Source organism: Camelus bactrianus, chromosome 5 (assembly GCF_048773025.1).
Source record: "Camelus bactrianus isolate YW-2024 breed Bactrian camel chromosome 5, ASM4877302v1, whole genome shotgun sequence".
In the NCBI taxonomy this organism is placed as follows: domain Eukaryota; kingdom Metazoa; phylum Chordata; class Mammalia; order Artiodactyla; family Camelidae; genus Camelus; species Camelus bactrianus.
The window spans coordinates 93,093,341-93,107,585 of record NC_133543.1 but is presented as its reverse complement, the minus strand read 5'-3'; the positions used below and the strand labels follow the sequence as shown (position 1 = coordinate 93,107,585).

At 39.2% G+C, this 14,245-nt stretch overlaps 1 protein-coding gene across 1 annotated transcript; it reads left to right on the top strand.

The window, feature by feature from the left end:
* The first annotated feature begins 4,864 nt into the window (after positions 1–4,864).
* On the top strand, positions 4,865–13,990 carry CCDC195 (coiled-coil domain containing 195). Its single transcript, XM_045512127.2, has 3 exons — positions 4,865–5,126; positions 9,196–9,442; positions 13,867–13,990. Exons 1-3 carry the CDS (start codon positions 4,865–4,867, stop codon positions 13,988–13,990), a joined length of 633 nt encoding a protein of 210 aa, XP_045368083.2.
* Positions 13,991–14,245: the final 255 nt, after the last annotated feature.

The window sequence follows — 14,245 nt, the reverse complement described above, 5'->3', positions numbered from 1 at the left end:
CAGATCTGAGTCTAGGGCACAGAGAAGTTAAGTAACTGACCCAAGGTCACGTGTCTGGGAAGTGCTGGAGGCAAAATTCAAACCCAGAGGGCGGGCTTTCAGAGGCTGCGTTCGCCAACATCTGTTCCATAAAGTCAAGTTGATGAAACCATCTGACCACAATGGTAGAGGGGAGAATGGAAGCTGAGAAAAGAGAATGGCAAATAGAGAATAAAAATAGACATACATCCAAAAAATCAACAATAGCAATAAGTGGAAATGGATTTTAGAAGTTTGTTATTTGGAAAAAGAAGCCAAAGTCTGCCCAGTAACCTACAGAGCCCACAGGACCAGGTTCCCGGTTACCTTTCTGACTCTTTCTGTTACTTTCTCCATTTCACATTCCATTCAGATGGCTCTAGCCTCCTTGATGCCTTCAGACATACATGAATACAGTTCCATCAGTGCCTTTGCTCTTTGCGTTCACCATGCCTGAAACACTGTTTTCCGTTGATTTTCTCCCCTCCTTCCCCCAGGTCACCTTTGGAGTGATTTCTTTCCTACCTGCTCTGTTTTAAAATGAATTTAAATTGAACTCTCACTGCCCTCACCAGGCATTCTGGGCCCCTTTATTCTTCTCCACTGCTCTTTTCTTCTCTCACAGGCTTTACATTTTGCTTGTTTATTATGCTTCTTTGCTGTCTTCCTGACTAGACTACATACTCCGGAACGGTAAGGATTTCTGTCTCTTCTGTTCACTGACTATTGTGCACTGCTTTGAACAGGGCTTGGTACGTGGTAAGAGGTAATAAATATTCATTGAATGAATGAGGGAGGTGATAGTAATAGAAATTACAAAATATTTAGAGCTAAATATTAATGAAACTACTACATAACAATTCCTCTCTGCTGAGTCCCAGTATTTTCAGTTTCATGAAAATCCCCTTTGGAATTTATGAATCAACTGGGAAGAATTGACACCCTTCCTATATTTAATCTTTATTATGATATTTACTCAGATCTACCTCTAAGTATTTCAGGAATGGTTTGTGGTTTCATCCATTTAATCTTCACAATGACCCATTAAGATAATTATCCTTATGTTTCCTTTACCGAAAGGATGCAGGCTCAGAAAAGAGGAATAACTTGGTCTTGCAGCTGGAAGTTCGCAGGGCCAGATGCTTCCAGGATGTCTTGCTGGAGGCTTAAACTTGGCCCTCAGTAAATGTTCATTGGAGCAAGTTGATCTTGGAAAGCTGTCTTGTTTTTCTGGTCCTTAGTTTCTCATGGGAAGAAGGACTCTGCCTCCTGGAAGTCACATGCATTGGAATCCAAGAAGATTTATCCATTCCCTCTTATTTTGCTGGATCTGCACAGTATATTTGAAAGATTGAATTAGTTGCCCAGCTTTTAAAGTGTGATGATCGCTCATAAAATCTGAATTCCAACTTTTTTTGGACATTCTAAAGAACCAGAAACACTAGAGCTGCATTTTTTCATGGCAACTAATGGCAGGAGCTGAGTAGTTGTTGAACTCAGCATATCATTCATTTGCTTTACCTGCTTTTATTTTATGAGTAAGATTTAAATAATGAGTTAGTGACAGAACAGAAGTTAGGACCTTAGGAACCCGGGATCTCTGCCGCATCCACTGTATCAGTTTAGATTTTTTGCATGTGTGCCAGTTTCAGGGAAGCCTTGAAATCCTCATTCTCATTGGAAACTCTCCGCAGGCCAGTGGTAGTCTATCAGACGGCAGATGTTCCTTTCCGTATCCATCTCCATGAAAGTCTCTTTGTGCACCCGAAGCTAGTCAAGCCAAGATCATCTCACATCTGGCTGAACAGGGAGGCGGCTAATCTTTTCCATGTGAGTTCACCCAGGGTACTCTTAAACATCCCTCTCACAGGCTTATCAGCATTTCATGGATGCTGTGCCCGTCAAAAACTTCTCATCCCCTCCTTCCTTTCCACACGACTGCTCTGCCACTGCATGGTACTCAAATGTCAAAAAGACAGTGAGATGGCAGACTGTCAAATCTGCTCCTGAGTCTGAGCTCATTGCAACACCAAATGCTTCCGGTCACCTGGGAAATCACTCTGACAATCGCTACATATCGAGTTCAAGGTCAAAGTGAATTCTCAGCAAATGCTGCAAAAGTAGACTTTCTGAGCATCTGTTTAAATAATTCATAACAACAGGGTGTATGCTGGCTTGAAAAGTGAGACATAAGATTTCATGTAAGTGACATTTTTCTATTATGTCTTAGAGGGTAAGGCAACTGGGTACCTCCCCAAAGGACATGTGGTCGAGTGGTGATGATGCAGTCAAAGTCCCTGGGTTTTAGTCTGACCTTGCCCATCCTCTGTCATGGACTAAAACTGAAGGTTCTGACAGATAAAGAAGCCACATGTCAACCCCACACATCATATTCTAGCAAGACATCATTTTATGTCCAGAAAAAGGACATGCTGTGTCATCATCTATTTGAAGAGAATGGAAGGAAGGCACTTGGTGCCACCCCTCCATTCTCTGGAAAGCAGACATGCTAATGCAGTTAATCCTCCTTTTTAGACTTAGATGTGGGAAGAACCAAAGACTTACTTCATTCCCACAGTGTTGACTCATGCTGGAGGCCGGAGGCATGAGGTTTCCTAGAGGACGTAGAAGATGAGGGAATTAGCTATGTGGATATCTAGGGGGAAATTTATTCAATGACAGGGGCAGCTGGGACCAGTGTCCCAAGGAAGGAATGTGCCTGGAATGTTTATGGACTAAAAAGGCCAGTGTGACTAGGGCAGAACAGAGTGGCAGAGCAAAGGAGTGAATTTCTTATTCATTTTCTTGAGTTTTCTGGATATACAATCAAATTGTCTGTAAATGAGGATAATTATTTTGTCAGTTTCAGCAGTTATACAAGTGATTTTTATCTCCTGCTTTGTTGCACTGAATACAATTTCATGAATGATTTTTTTACTGCCTGCTTATGAAATATTTTTTACAGAAGCTGTGACAGTATAATCAAGGCTAATCAGATGCCTTCAGGAGAATGTATTTAGACCTGGACATCCTCGTTCAAGAGGCCTTATGACAAATGGAAACGTGTTCAAAAAACAGTGGCCATGATGAACTCAAAGTCCATGAACCCACATTAGATGACAAACAGTTGGAAAAACTGTGGTGTTCCTCTGGCGCATAGAGATTTCTATCTTGTATAATGAAAAAGAATATGAAAATGAGTATCTGTATGTATATGCATGACTGAACTATTATGCTGTACAGCAGAAATTGAAACAACATTGTAAACTAACTATACTTCAATTAAAAAAATTTTTTTAAAGAATAGAGTGAAACAAGAATTTTCATTCAAACAAGGATAGACTTGTTACATAAACTCCCCAAAGAGATGAACTAGGAAAAAGCTACACGGAGGGCAATTTTGGGGCAATGTAAGTAATTTCAATTAAAAAAATTGCAGTATACTTTGGTAGGAATGGGACGATCCTATAGGGGAAATACTTAAATATAGAGTCAATAATCCATTATAGAGATGCTGTGGAATAGATTTGAATATCTGATAGGTGGTCAGACTGGATGACTTTTAAGATCCATCTTATTCCCTGTTGCTTATTTCCACAACCACCGCTACAGTGTCTATCATGCGTGGCACACAAATGTTTACTGGGATTCGTTTAAATTCAAGTGTAAGCAGCATATCAAAGCAGCCTCATTGTTATTTTAGACTGACTTGTTAGTAAGCGTATCCTAAAACTCAAGTACATATAATACATGTGTGTGAACGAAGAAAGAATAATACTTTCCCCAGTCACTCCTACCTAAAGCCTTGGGTCAATCAACAAATATTTATTAGGACAGGCCAAAAGCAGTCAATGTACATAGAGAACAAAAGGAAACAAATGTGCAGGGAAAACATGAAAAGTTTTCTAATGATTTTTACCCTATTGTAAAAGAGCACTTATGTTTAAACATTCATTGAATTTCCATACGGATACTGCTATCAGAACACATATGCTATTTAAGATTCATACTTTTCATTCCCAGAAAAGAAACCTCTTCAGGAAATAGGTAATGAAAGCTTAACTAATGAAAGGTTAACTATTGCATGTTCTTCTCATTCAAGATTAATGCTTTACCTGTATCTTCTTACGTTCCCCAAATAGCCCTGGGCAAATACTCTGAAACCAAAGAACAGCAAAAATACCTGTAAGATAGAAACCTACTGAAAACTAATTACACAGTCCTTGACATTATCTTGAGGGAGTTAGGTATAATTATCAATATCTTATTTAAATAATCTCACTGCAATTCATATGACTTCCCATGTTGGTTATCCTTAATCAACAGGTGTCAAAATTAATAATTTACCCCAAAAGTACAGAATTATTATCTACTTTACAGAGAAGACAAGGTATAACTTTTATGTGCCAGTTTTGATGTGCTCATGACAGTTAGTGATTCTACGAAGTATTTGACCCCAGAAGTAGCAACAGAGAAAAAAACTGAATGGCTGGTAAGATGGTGAGTTCATGACAGAAACAAGAAACTCTGTTCCTCATTGGAAATTTTTGGATCGTTCTCTTCGGACACAAAGCAATATTCTACAGCTGTGGATTGACATGAAATGAAAGCTACAAAGAAAAGCTCTGCTCTGAAAAACAAAACCCAGAATGAATAAGTCATGGAGACCCTTGACAGGCTAACTCCCCAGGTGCGGAAAGATGGCAGAGAAGAATGACATCTATTGTTCAGGACAATTTATGGGAGGGATCAACCTGTCCCACTGAGTAGAGTGCACGTTTGGTTCATGAGCAAACGTTGGCCTGTCTCCTCAAAGAAGCAAACCAGAGCAACCTGAAAAGAGGCAATGGAAGCAAATATCCAGCTCATGAGTGTCATCCAGGAAATGCGGGCGGAGATCCACAAGCTGGAGAAGGAGAATCAAGCCCTCCGGATGAAGCTGACTTCAAGTGGTCAGAGAACCCCAGGCTCAGGCAGAGAATCCGGAGATGAAAAGGAAGAGGAAGTCACAGACCTTGGTAACCCTGGAAAAGCGCCTGGACAACCTCCAGCAGCCCGTCATGGTGGTGTTTCCACTGACTCGGCCCCGGCTGTGAGGGAACAGCCAGGTACTGAACGTCCATGGTTCTTTCACCTTTGCAAATTTCTCCTAAATACTACGTTTACTGTGCCTTTCACATAGCTGCCTAACTTGGTATTAACAGTGGTGAGTTCCCCCGTTCTCTCCTGCTAGATTAGTTTTGACTCCCCAGGCAAAAATTTCATTAGCATCCTCAAGCAACATATTTTAGCAACATTAAAACTATATATCCAGATGTTCTTGGAAAGATAAGAATGAGAGATTTGCAGTCGGGGGTGGGGGTGGATATAGCTCAATGGTAGAGTGCACTCTTAGCGTGCATAAGGTCCTGGGTTCAATTCCCAGTACCTTTGTTGATAAATAACATAAACAAACACACAAACAAACCTAATTATTTTTCCCCACAAAAAAATTTTTAAAATAATGAGAGATTTGTGTACATTGGGCATATTTTTAAAATGGGGTTTTTTTTTTCTTTCTTGACTTCAAGCATTTAAATGCTACATAATAGAACATTGAATGGGTATGTGTCAAATGGCATGCCCACTTATTATGCTAGAACAAGATAATTAAGTGTATGGTTATCGAAGTCAGGTCAATATGGTTGCCAAAGATTTGACACGCACTAGCCACATGGCTTCGAGCTAGTTGTGAGAAACATTTAACCCTCGTTTTCTTCATTTGGAAGTGTCACGGTACCTATCCCCTCTCCCTCTAGTCATGACCATCAAAAATGTCTTCAGGCATTCCAGATGTCACCTGGAGGGCAAAATTTTTTCTCATTGAAAACCACTGTCTTACTCCAAAGGTAGACAACACTCCTTCAAATCTATTTTCCATGATGCTTATCTCAGTGGGAAAGTAAGTTGGGTCTTAGTATATCTTGTGCTATTCCAGAACAAGCATTACACTGTTCAAAGAACAAAGAGAATTACCCTTTAAAACTCTCAGGGTCTGACGCCTGCACCCTTAGAATATTATTAAGGGCTAAACGCACTATTGATATCATACTTGTTCAGTATATGAATGGTAACCGCCAATAAGAATTTAAGAATTAAGTCTGAAGAGGACTAGTGAAAAACAGTTGGTGAAATTTTGGGAACTCTTGCCAGTTGCACCAATAAAACACAGAAAGAAATACGATTTACATTTGTGCTTGGAAGCTCAGTTGAATCACTGCGAGTGATATTTATGTGTGTGTTATGAGTGATGTTTTATTATGAAAGTAAGTGATGTAAGTAGAAGAAACATTGGCCTGAGCATGAAGACACCTGGGTTGCAGCCCCAGTTTTGTAATAGTTGGTCAAAGCTGGGTAGGTCGCGTAAAATTCCTGATCTTAGCGTTCTCACACAAAACTAAATGGACTGGATTAAGTGTCTTCCAAGTCCTGTTTCAACTGTGATTCTGTGAATGTACCGTGCTTTTACAATCACTCTCCTCATCTGTAAAATGGAGATATTGATAGAATCTGTGTCGTAGGGCGGTTGAAAAGATTAAATGAGATAGCACAAGTAAGGCTCAACATGAGTTACTTAGTAGTTGTTGTCTTAATTTCATTGGCTATGTCAGAAAAATATTCTTTGACTTAAATATTAAGTATTTTATTAGCAGTTTTAGTAAGATACTGCCAATATCAATGAAAATTCATACTTGCAACTGAATCATAGAAATGTGCTGCTGGAGAAAAGCTCTGGAGATCCTCCCTTTATTTTACTGTTGAGGATGTAAGACAAGATTAACTGACTTGTCCGATCCTTTCCTGAAAACAAGGAGGAGGGTATAGTTCGAATGCTAGAGCGCATGCTTAGCATGCAAGAGGTCCTGGGTTCAATCCCCAGTGCCTCCTCTAAAAGATAAATAAGTAAACCTAGTTACCTCCCCCCCCACAAAAAAATTGTTTTTAATTAAGAAAAAAGAAAACAAAATAATATAAACCTATTCTTGGAGAAGGAACAATGTGAAATCAGAAGTGTGTCTCACATTAAGAAAAGGAACATTAAAGAGGACCAGGAAGCGAATCACTTGGAACTACATCTTCATGGAAACGCCTATAACAGTGTGCAAGCATTTGGCGGATTATGAAATCCAGTCTATCCATTTTGGGGATGTTGCCCTCACGGCGCCTGCCCTTGGCAATCTTATCTTGGGTCTATGAGGGAAGCGGTAATTTGCTGCAAAGAAGAGGCAAGAAACAACTCTTTCCAGGGAAGCTCCGGCATCGCTGGATTCTCTTCAATCTGCTCATATCCTTTGCTGGCAAATAAACAGCATTTGACGGGGATCTTTGAAATTGGGCTAATGAACCCGTGTTGTTGTATTACATATTTTTTCCTTTTTATTGATAAGAAACTAAAGGATACAGACTACTTGTGACCCAGGGACCTAAACAAAGAGCCTATTCGCTGATCAGTCAAACTGGAGTTTAGGTCCAAAATCGGAATAAACTTAACTTTGCTCTCATCAGTATAATTGCCACTGTTGTTTTTCCTACCATTCAATATAAAGAGATTGCTTTATAATCCTTTCAAACTGAAACTTTTATGTTTGTGAACAATCGTCATACACCTGTTTTGAGATAATTATAAGAGTGATGGGGGAAGGGAAATAGTTCAGTGGTAGAGCACATGCTTAGCATACACAAGGTCCTGGGTTCAATCCCCAGTATCTCCACTCAAAAAATTAATAAATAAGTAAAAAATAATAAATAAATTTTTAAAAAAGAGTAATAGATTATGGCCAAAGGAAGTGTTTAAAGATAATTTATGAATAGTATTTGCAGTTAATTACTTCAGATAGATTTGCACTTAAACTGCCCACAAACTCTTGCCTAAAATGTGACCTTCTGCTCTTCCAAACTATGAAAAGCCAGGGCAGCCTCCACATTCTGTAATGGGCGTATAATTGGCTGTGTCCTGCAAACATGGGTGGCAAAGTTAAATAAGAGAAAATTGTGCATCTAGCACTCTCAGAACCTAAACACAAGGCTTTCTTATACTTTCATGCTAGTTAATGGCGAAGCTGTGATGAGATAGAATAAAGATTCAACAGACATTCACAAAGTGCCCCAGAAAACGGAAACCAGCCCACCAGGTGAGCGTCATCACCCCCGGGGTAATAGCTAGACGTCTAAGTGGAGGTTGAAGAACAGGCCCCAGGTCAGTTAGCGCAGAGTTAAAAGTGAGACCCAGACAAGCCGAGACTCCCTAAAAGAAAGCTCTTTTAATCCAAGTGCTTTCACAGCAAGGAGCAGTGATTTGATTTACCTTGAGAAAAGAGTTTATTAGAAGACACTTATGGACGGAAATTGAATTGGAAGCCCTCAGAAGCTAAAGCCATAAACCTCTCCGTCTCTCTCAGGAGAACGCCTGTCTCCTACACAAGGCATCTTTACTTCTTTCCATGTGTCTGCCTGGCTTTCATCCCTCATTCAACAGGCTTCCTCATAATGACTGTCCCAACTTAAGCCAATGCACACATTTTAGGCTGGTTGGTAGCAGCCAGTTCAATTATTTGTGGCCGTTCAGGTCATGAGGAACTGTGGATAAGCACGTTCTTCTAGACTGAGCAGTGAGGAAGCAGCCCAGAACTGGCATCTCTAGAAGATTCATGTCCTTCCCATTTTAAAATCATGTTTTACTATCTCTGTGTATTCAGGTCTCTGTTCATATTCTGTGTTCTCAGAAAGGTCTCCCCAGATCACACTATTTAAATCGCCTCCAGACCCTCTCCTTCATCTGCTTCTATATCTTTCCCCTCATCAGTCTCATTTGTCTTCCTAGAATCTATCACTATCTGAATTTTATTATATATTGTTTGTTTATCATCTTTCAGCCACACAGGAAGATAAGCTCTATGCAGGCAAGAGTTTTGTGTCGTTCACTCCCACACCCCCATCTTTTAAAAAAGGTGCCTGGTTCATAGCTGGCACTCAATTATTTGCAAAATAAATCAGTGAATGAATGTCTTTTATGCAAATAAAATGTCATCAAAACCAATAGTTTAATTAGTTTCAATAGAGTATTATCAACACAATTCCCATGTGTGGGTGTCATTAAGGGTAGAATTTTTAAACTTGAATTTTGTGTATCCTGTACAGGTAATGTCATGATTGTGAGACGTTATTCCATTTCCTCACCAAGTCATTCATTAGCTGCAAATGATCCGTGGAAAGCTGGGAAGAAACATCCAAATTGTGAAACTGTAGAAGCACAAGGAATAGTGGAATCATCAGCATGTTCTTCAATTAAGAAGCAAGACAATGAAGAAAAAATGTTTGCCCCAGATTCTTTTACCAGCAGTAGTTCCAGCCAAAGAGCCTTTCCCGAGCATGTCTTTGGTTTCAGGTAATGTACAATCTGCCTCAAGATAGTTGATCGTTGCATGCTATGATTGGCTGCAAGAGGTTCTCCTGGAGAAGCAAGGTCTTATCTAGTGGAAGGAATAAAACCAAATAGGCAATTAGGCCAAAATCATTTCCAATGTACTGATGTCTGTTTCAGGAACCAAAAGAAACAAAGTTATTTGAGGTCAAATGGTACTCTCTAAGAGATGCCTCTAATAAGTGGAAAATGATCTGTCTTCAGTTGCTCATCAAGCATTAATGATCATACTCTGAGCTAGGCGCCAGTGATACAAGATTCCGCAAAAGCAAAGCATTATGTTCAAAACTTTTATGTAGGAACAAAAAAACACACAAGCAAACTGACCACTACAGTAAAGAGTGTCTCAAGGAGAAGACAGAGTTACTTTAGGGGCTGAGTGCAGAGTTCCTCTCTGAGAAAGGACTGTTCTTGTGGAGGGAGGTGTCTTCATGGGCGTGGAGTCGGGGTGTACAAACAGGGCTTTTTAGGTATAAGTCAAATGAGCCAAGAGACAGAGAAAACTGACCTTCAAAATACATGAATTGGAATTTAGAGAGTTAGGAGTAGCCTGAGAATGGGAGGATTGAGAAAATATTTGAGAGGTTGGCTGGGAATCTTTAAGAGGAAAGTTGGCTGGTGGCCCCTGTAGCAGGGGACTCTTCTGGAACAGGATTGTCACTGTGAATGTAATTGATCTGTGCTGCTCTCCTAGAGCGTGACCCCCGCTTCCCCACACTCTGCATTCCTACCTGCCAATTCCAGTTAGACCCTGTCTCTCTTGCAAGAGTCTCTACACGTTCATTTCCTTTGAGTAGAAGGAGGAAAATTAAGAAAAAGGGGACCTGGTTTCATGATTAGCTTATCACGGAGAAGAGAAAATGGAACAAATATGGTTGTGTTGAGAGAGTAAGTGAGTCATCTAATTCAGCAGTGGTAGGAAATCAAATCAAGGGATAACCATCAGTAACAGGCCTGCAGAAATTCTCATAAATATCGGAAAGAGCACTGGACTTCCCCCAAGGTGTGGGATTCAAAGGTTGAGCCAGTTGTATTTGAATTTTATAAGACAGGATAAAAATTGTATTTCATTTGTAGAGAGTTCTATTATAGAAGCAGAGAGAGGAAACTGCCTGGGTCAGGATGCACAGGCAAAGACAAATGGAAGGGTCATCCCAGGAGAGCAAAAAAGACAAGAATATAGGTGAAATCATGACTCTGGAGAAAACTAAAAGTAGGGAAGTGAATGAGGGTGGAAGAGTTAGCAGGATGCATCATAAAAGGCCTTCCACGGAATGCTAGGAGTAGGTGCTTTATCAGTGCTTATTGGAAAGCTAGTTAAAAAGATCTTTATAAAAATTTTAGAAGTTCATAGATATTCAGACACTAATAATATCAATACTAACATATTCATCTGCAAGAGTTCTGTCATGTTTTATTCAGATATTTTTATATATAAAAGAAAAAATAATGTTACTGATAAAGAGAGAGGTCCTGTATCTCTCTCCCTCTGTCCTCCTGAGGGGCAAGTGTTCTCATGAGTTTTGTTTCTGTCCTTTCAGTCTGTTTTTTATGCTTTCATTACACACATTCATTCATCCAACAAATGCATCTTAAGGGTGAATGGTGTCCTGAACAGTATTCTAAGCACTGAGGGTACAGCAAGAAACAAAATTGTCAAAAATCCCTCTCCATGTGAAGCTTTTCCCTTTGTAATATGATAATCAACAATCATATATGGTGCTAGACGATAAGAAAAGTAAACCAATCAAAGGAAATGGAAGGGGGTGAGGAGCTAACTTTACGGAAGCTTTCTATATGGTGGCCAGGAAACACCTCACTATTTGAGTAAAGAAGAGAGAGAATGGGTCCTGGGGAGGGGAGAGCAGCTGGAGGAACCTCCAGGCATTGAGGACAACAAATGCGAGAGACTTGGGTGGACCCATGACTGGCGCTGACTGCAGCAGAGTGAGTGGGGAAGACAGAAAAATGAAGGCAGAGCACCAAGTGTGGCCTTCCACTCCCTTCCAATGATCTGGACTGATTCCAAATGAATTGGGCCACTTAATGTACACTTTTCATCAAAAATAAAATAAAATAATGGTTGGGAGCTCCATTTTGAAGACCAAACAAAGACAATATAGAAAACAGGGGGACCAGGTGTAAGGCTAAAAAAGTAATTTAGGCAAGAAATGATTACTTCTCGGCCAAAGACAGTAAGAGTAGATGTGGTCTGTAAACACATTTTGAAGGTGGAGCCAACAAGATTTGTTAACGGAACAGATGTGGGTATAGAAACAAGACATGTACACTCAACAGCCAAATGTTTTCAAAAACAGAAGAGGGAAGAAAGGCAGACATGTGCCCTTTGCCTAAATAAAATTACATATATATATATATTTATATAAAAGCATATTTTAAACATTGCAAATCACAAAATATAAATACAATGTACAAAGTAAAAATGTTAAAAGGAAGATCTTCCCTAATCCCATGACCTGAACAACCACCACTGAGATTTAATGGATATCTTTGCAGGCTTGTGTCCCCAGTGGTGTGTAATTGTACAGTGCTTGTACAATGCTTTAGTTTTTACACTTAAACCATTGTCAGCTCACAGACCTACAGTGCTAACTGAGAAATACAGGAGTATTAATTTTCCCACTTCAATTTATATTATTTTCTGTGATAGTTTAGGAACCTCGCCAATGTTTATAATGTATTAGTTTTCTGAAGCAAAATGTTTTCCAGCTTCCAAGCTGCCAACGAATAAACTACTAGAACACAATTCATTTTGAATTTGGAATCTACTTTAATATAAAAAATTGAGCCAATTGTAGAAGTGTGTTAAAGCAAAAAAGCCAGTAATGGCTTAAAATCAACAGCTGGGTTGGCATAAAATCCAGCAGATACAGAGAACTGTTGAGTAGAAATTAGGCATTTTTTGGATAGCCTTTTTTTATTTTGTCTTTTACTTTCGCAAGGATTAACAGGTAAAGTAGTAAGTCATTACATTATTCCTCTGATTTTTTTTTTTTTTTGGTAAATTCATTTACTTTCTAATAGCTTTCAAAGAATCTTACAAAGATTTATCAAGGACTAATTTGTTTGAGCCAACTTTCAAATCAATCAGACATCATACCTCGTTTGCTTGTGAACTTTTTCATTATTATACCAAGAAACTATTTCACAGAATAATGCCAATGTCAATATCTCTAAGAACCAATGCTTTCCAGAAACTAGAGACTGAATTTTAATTTTTCCTTAATTTTGACATAGAAACCCAATCTTTTCCTCCTGAATTTAAGAAAAAATAAATAATCTCAGGCTGTTGAAAAGATTAGGGAAAAGGGACCATTTAGACGACTACAATTAGAAAAGCTATTTTACTGAAAAGAGGAAACAGATGCATTAAAATAAATACATTGTCTTCTCTTCCTGTAGCAAAGTGGTTAAGAAAACAGCCTCTGGCATCAAATGGCTAAAATCCCAACTACACCAGTTACAAATGGCATGGCCTCGGAAGAATTATTAGTCTGTCCTGTGCCATAGTTTATTCTTTCATTAAAAAAGAGAATCATGATAGCAGTTACCTCACAGGTTTTGTGAAGAACAAAGGGGACAGTCATGTGAATGGTCACTAAGTGGCCGAGCAGTTATTATTTTATTGATCCCAACATACGGAACCACTGGCCTTCCTCCTGAAGGAGGGAGCAGACGGCTTCCCCTGCATGCAGGCCACTATATGACATTCAGTGAAATTACGGCCTTATCTAATTAAAGAGAGATCAAAACTGGAGACAAGGCGATAATTTTAAACACTATCCTTTATACTTATTCCTGGAAGCAGTTTATCCTGGTTAATGTCAAAATTATATATAACACTGTTGGAGGGAAAAGGAAAAGTGGGCAAAATGAGTGGACTGGATCCTTCAGATAACAGCGGGTCATTGCAGTCACTCCTCACTCCCCTTTATTGTTCAGGTGTGATGGATATTCAGTTCATTTAAAATCCAAACCGCAGATTGCTCGGGATTATAAAATAATCGCCCCGAATTTCTGGTTCATTTCAACTGAAGAGCTTTGATATAAAGGGCCCTTTGCCTGAGAGAGCATGACACTCTTCAACTTTAAACATCAAGCCAATAATCCTCAGATGTACAGATCTTCCCTCAATAATTTTACATTTTAGTTTTATCAGCACTACTCACTGGGTTTAATTAAAAGCCCAATTACAATATATTTTCTGACATTATTATTGAATATCCAAACAAAAAAAAATATGATATATTTAAGATGGACTTTTAATACTTAAGGCAATATTTGGTGACTTGGAAAAATAGTAAATGTTTTGCATAAAGGCTCACTAAAAAGTCTCATTTCTCTCTCCCTTATTCTGTCTTCTTCAGGGACAAGATAAAGACAGTCAGTTTCCTGTTACCCAAGAACAAGTCTTCATATTCCAAAACTTCAAGTTCCTTGAAGTACTCACCAAATCAGACCACAAACCAGTTAAGTACCATTACAGAATAGGATGTGTAAGGTAGTGAAATTTAAGAAAGTTAATTCCTGACATACGGGAACACCAAGGCCTGGCTGGGTCAATGACCTCCCCTGCAAAGAGCTCTGGCAAGATGTTCAGTAAGATACACAAAATACTCAGCATTGGGTCAATGGACTTGGCCAAGAAGTGCAAGCTATTACTTTACTTTGCTGTTGAATGTAACTGTCGATGTGTCTGTGTGTGTGCACAATGGCTATAGTGGTCTCTCTAAGCAGCATGTGAGC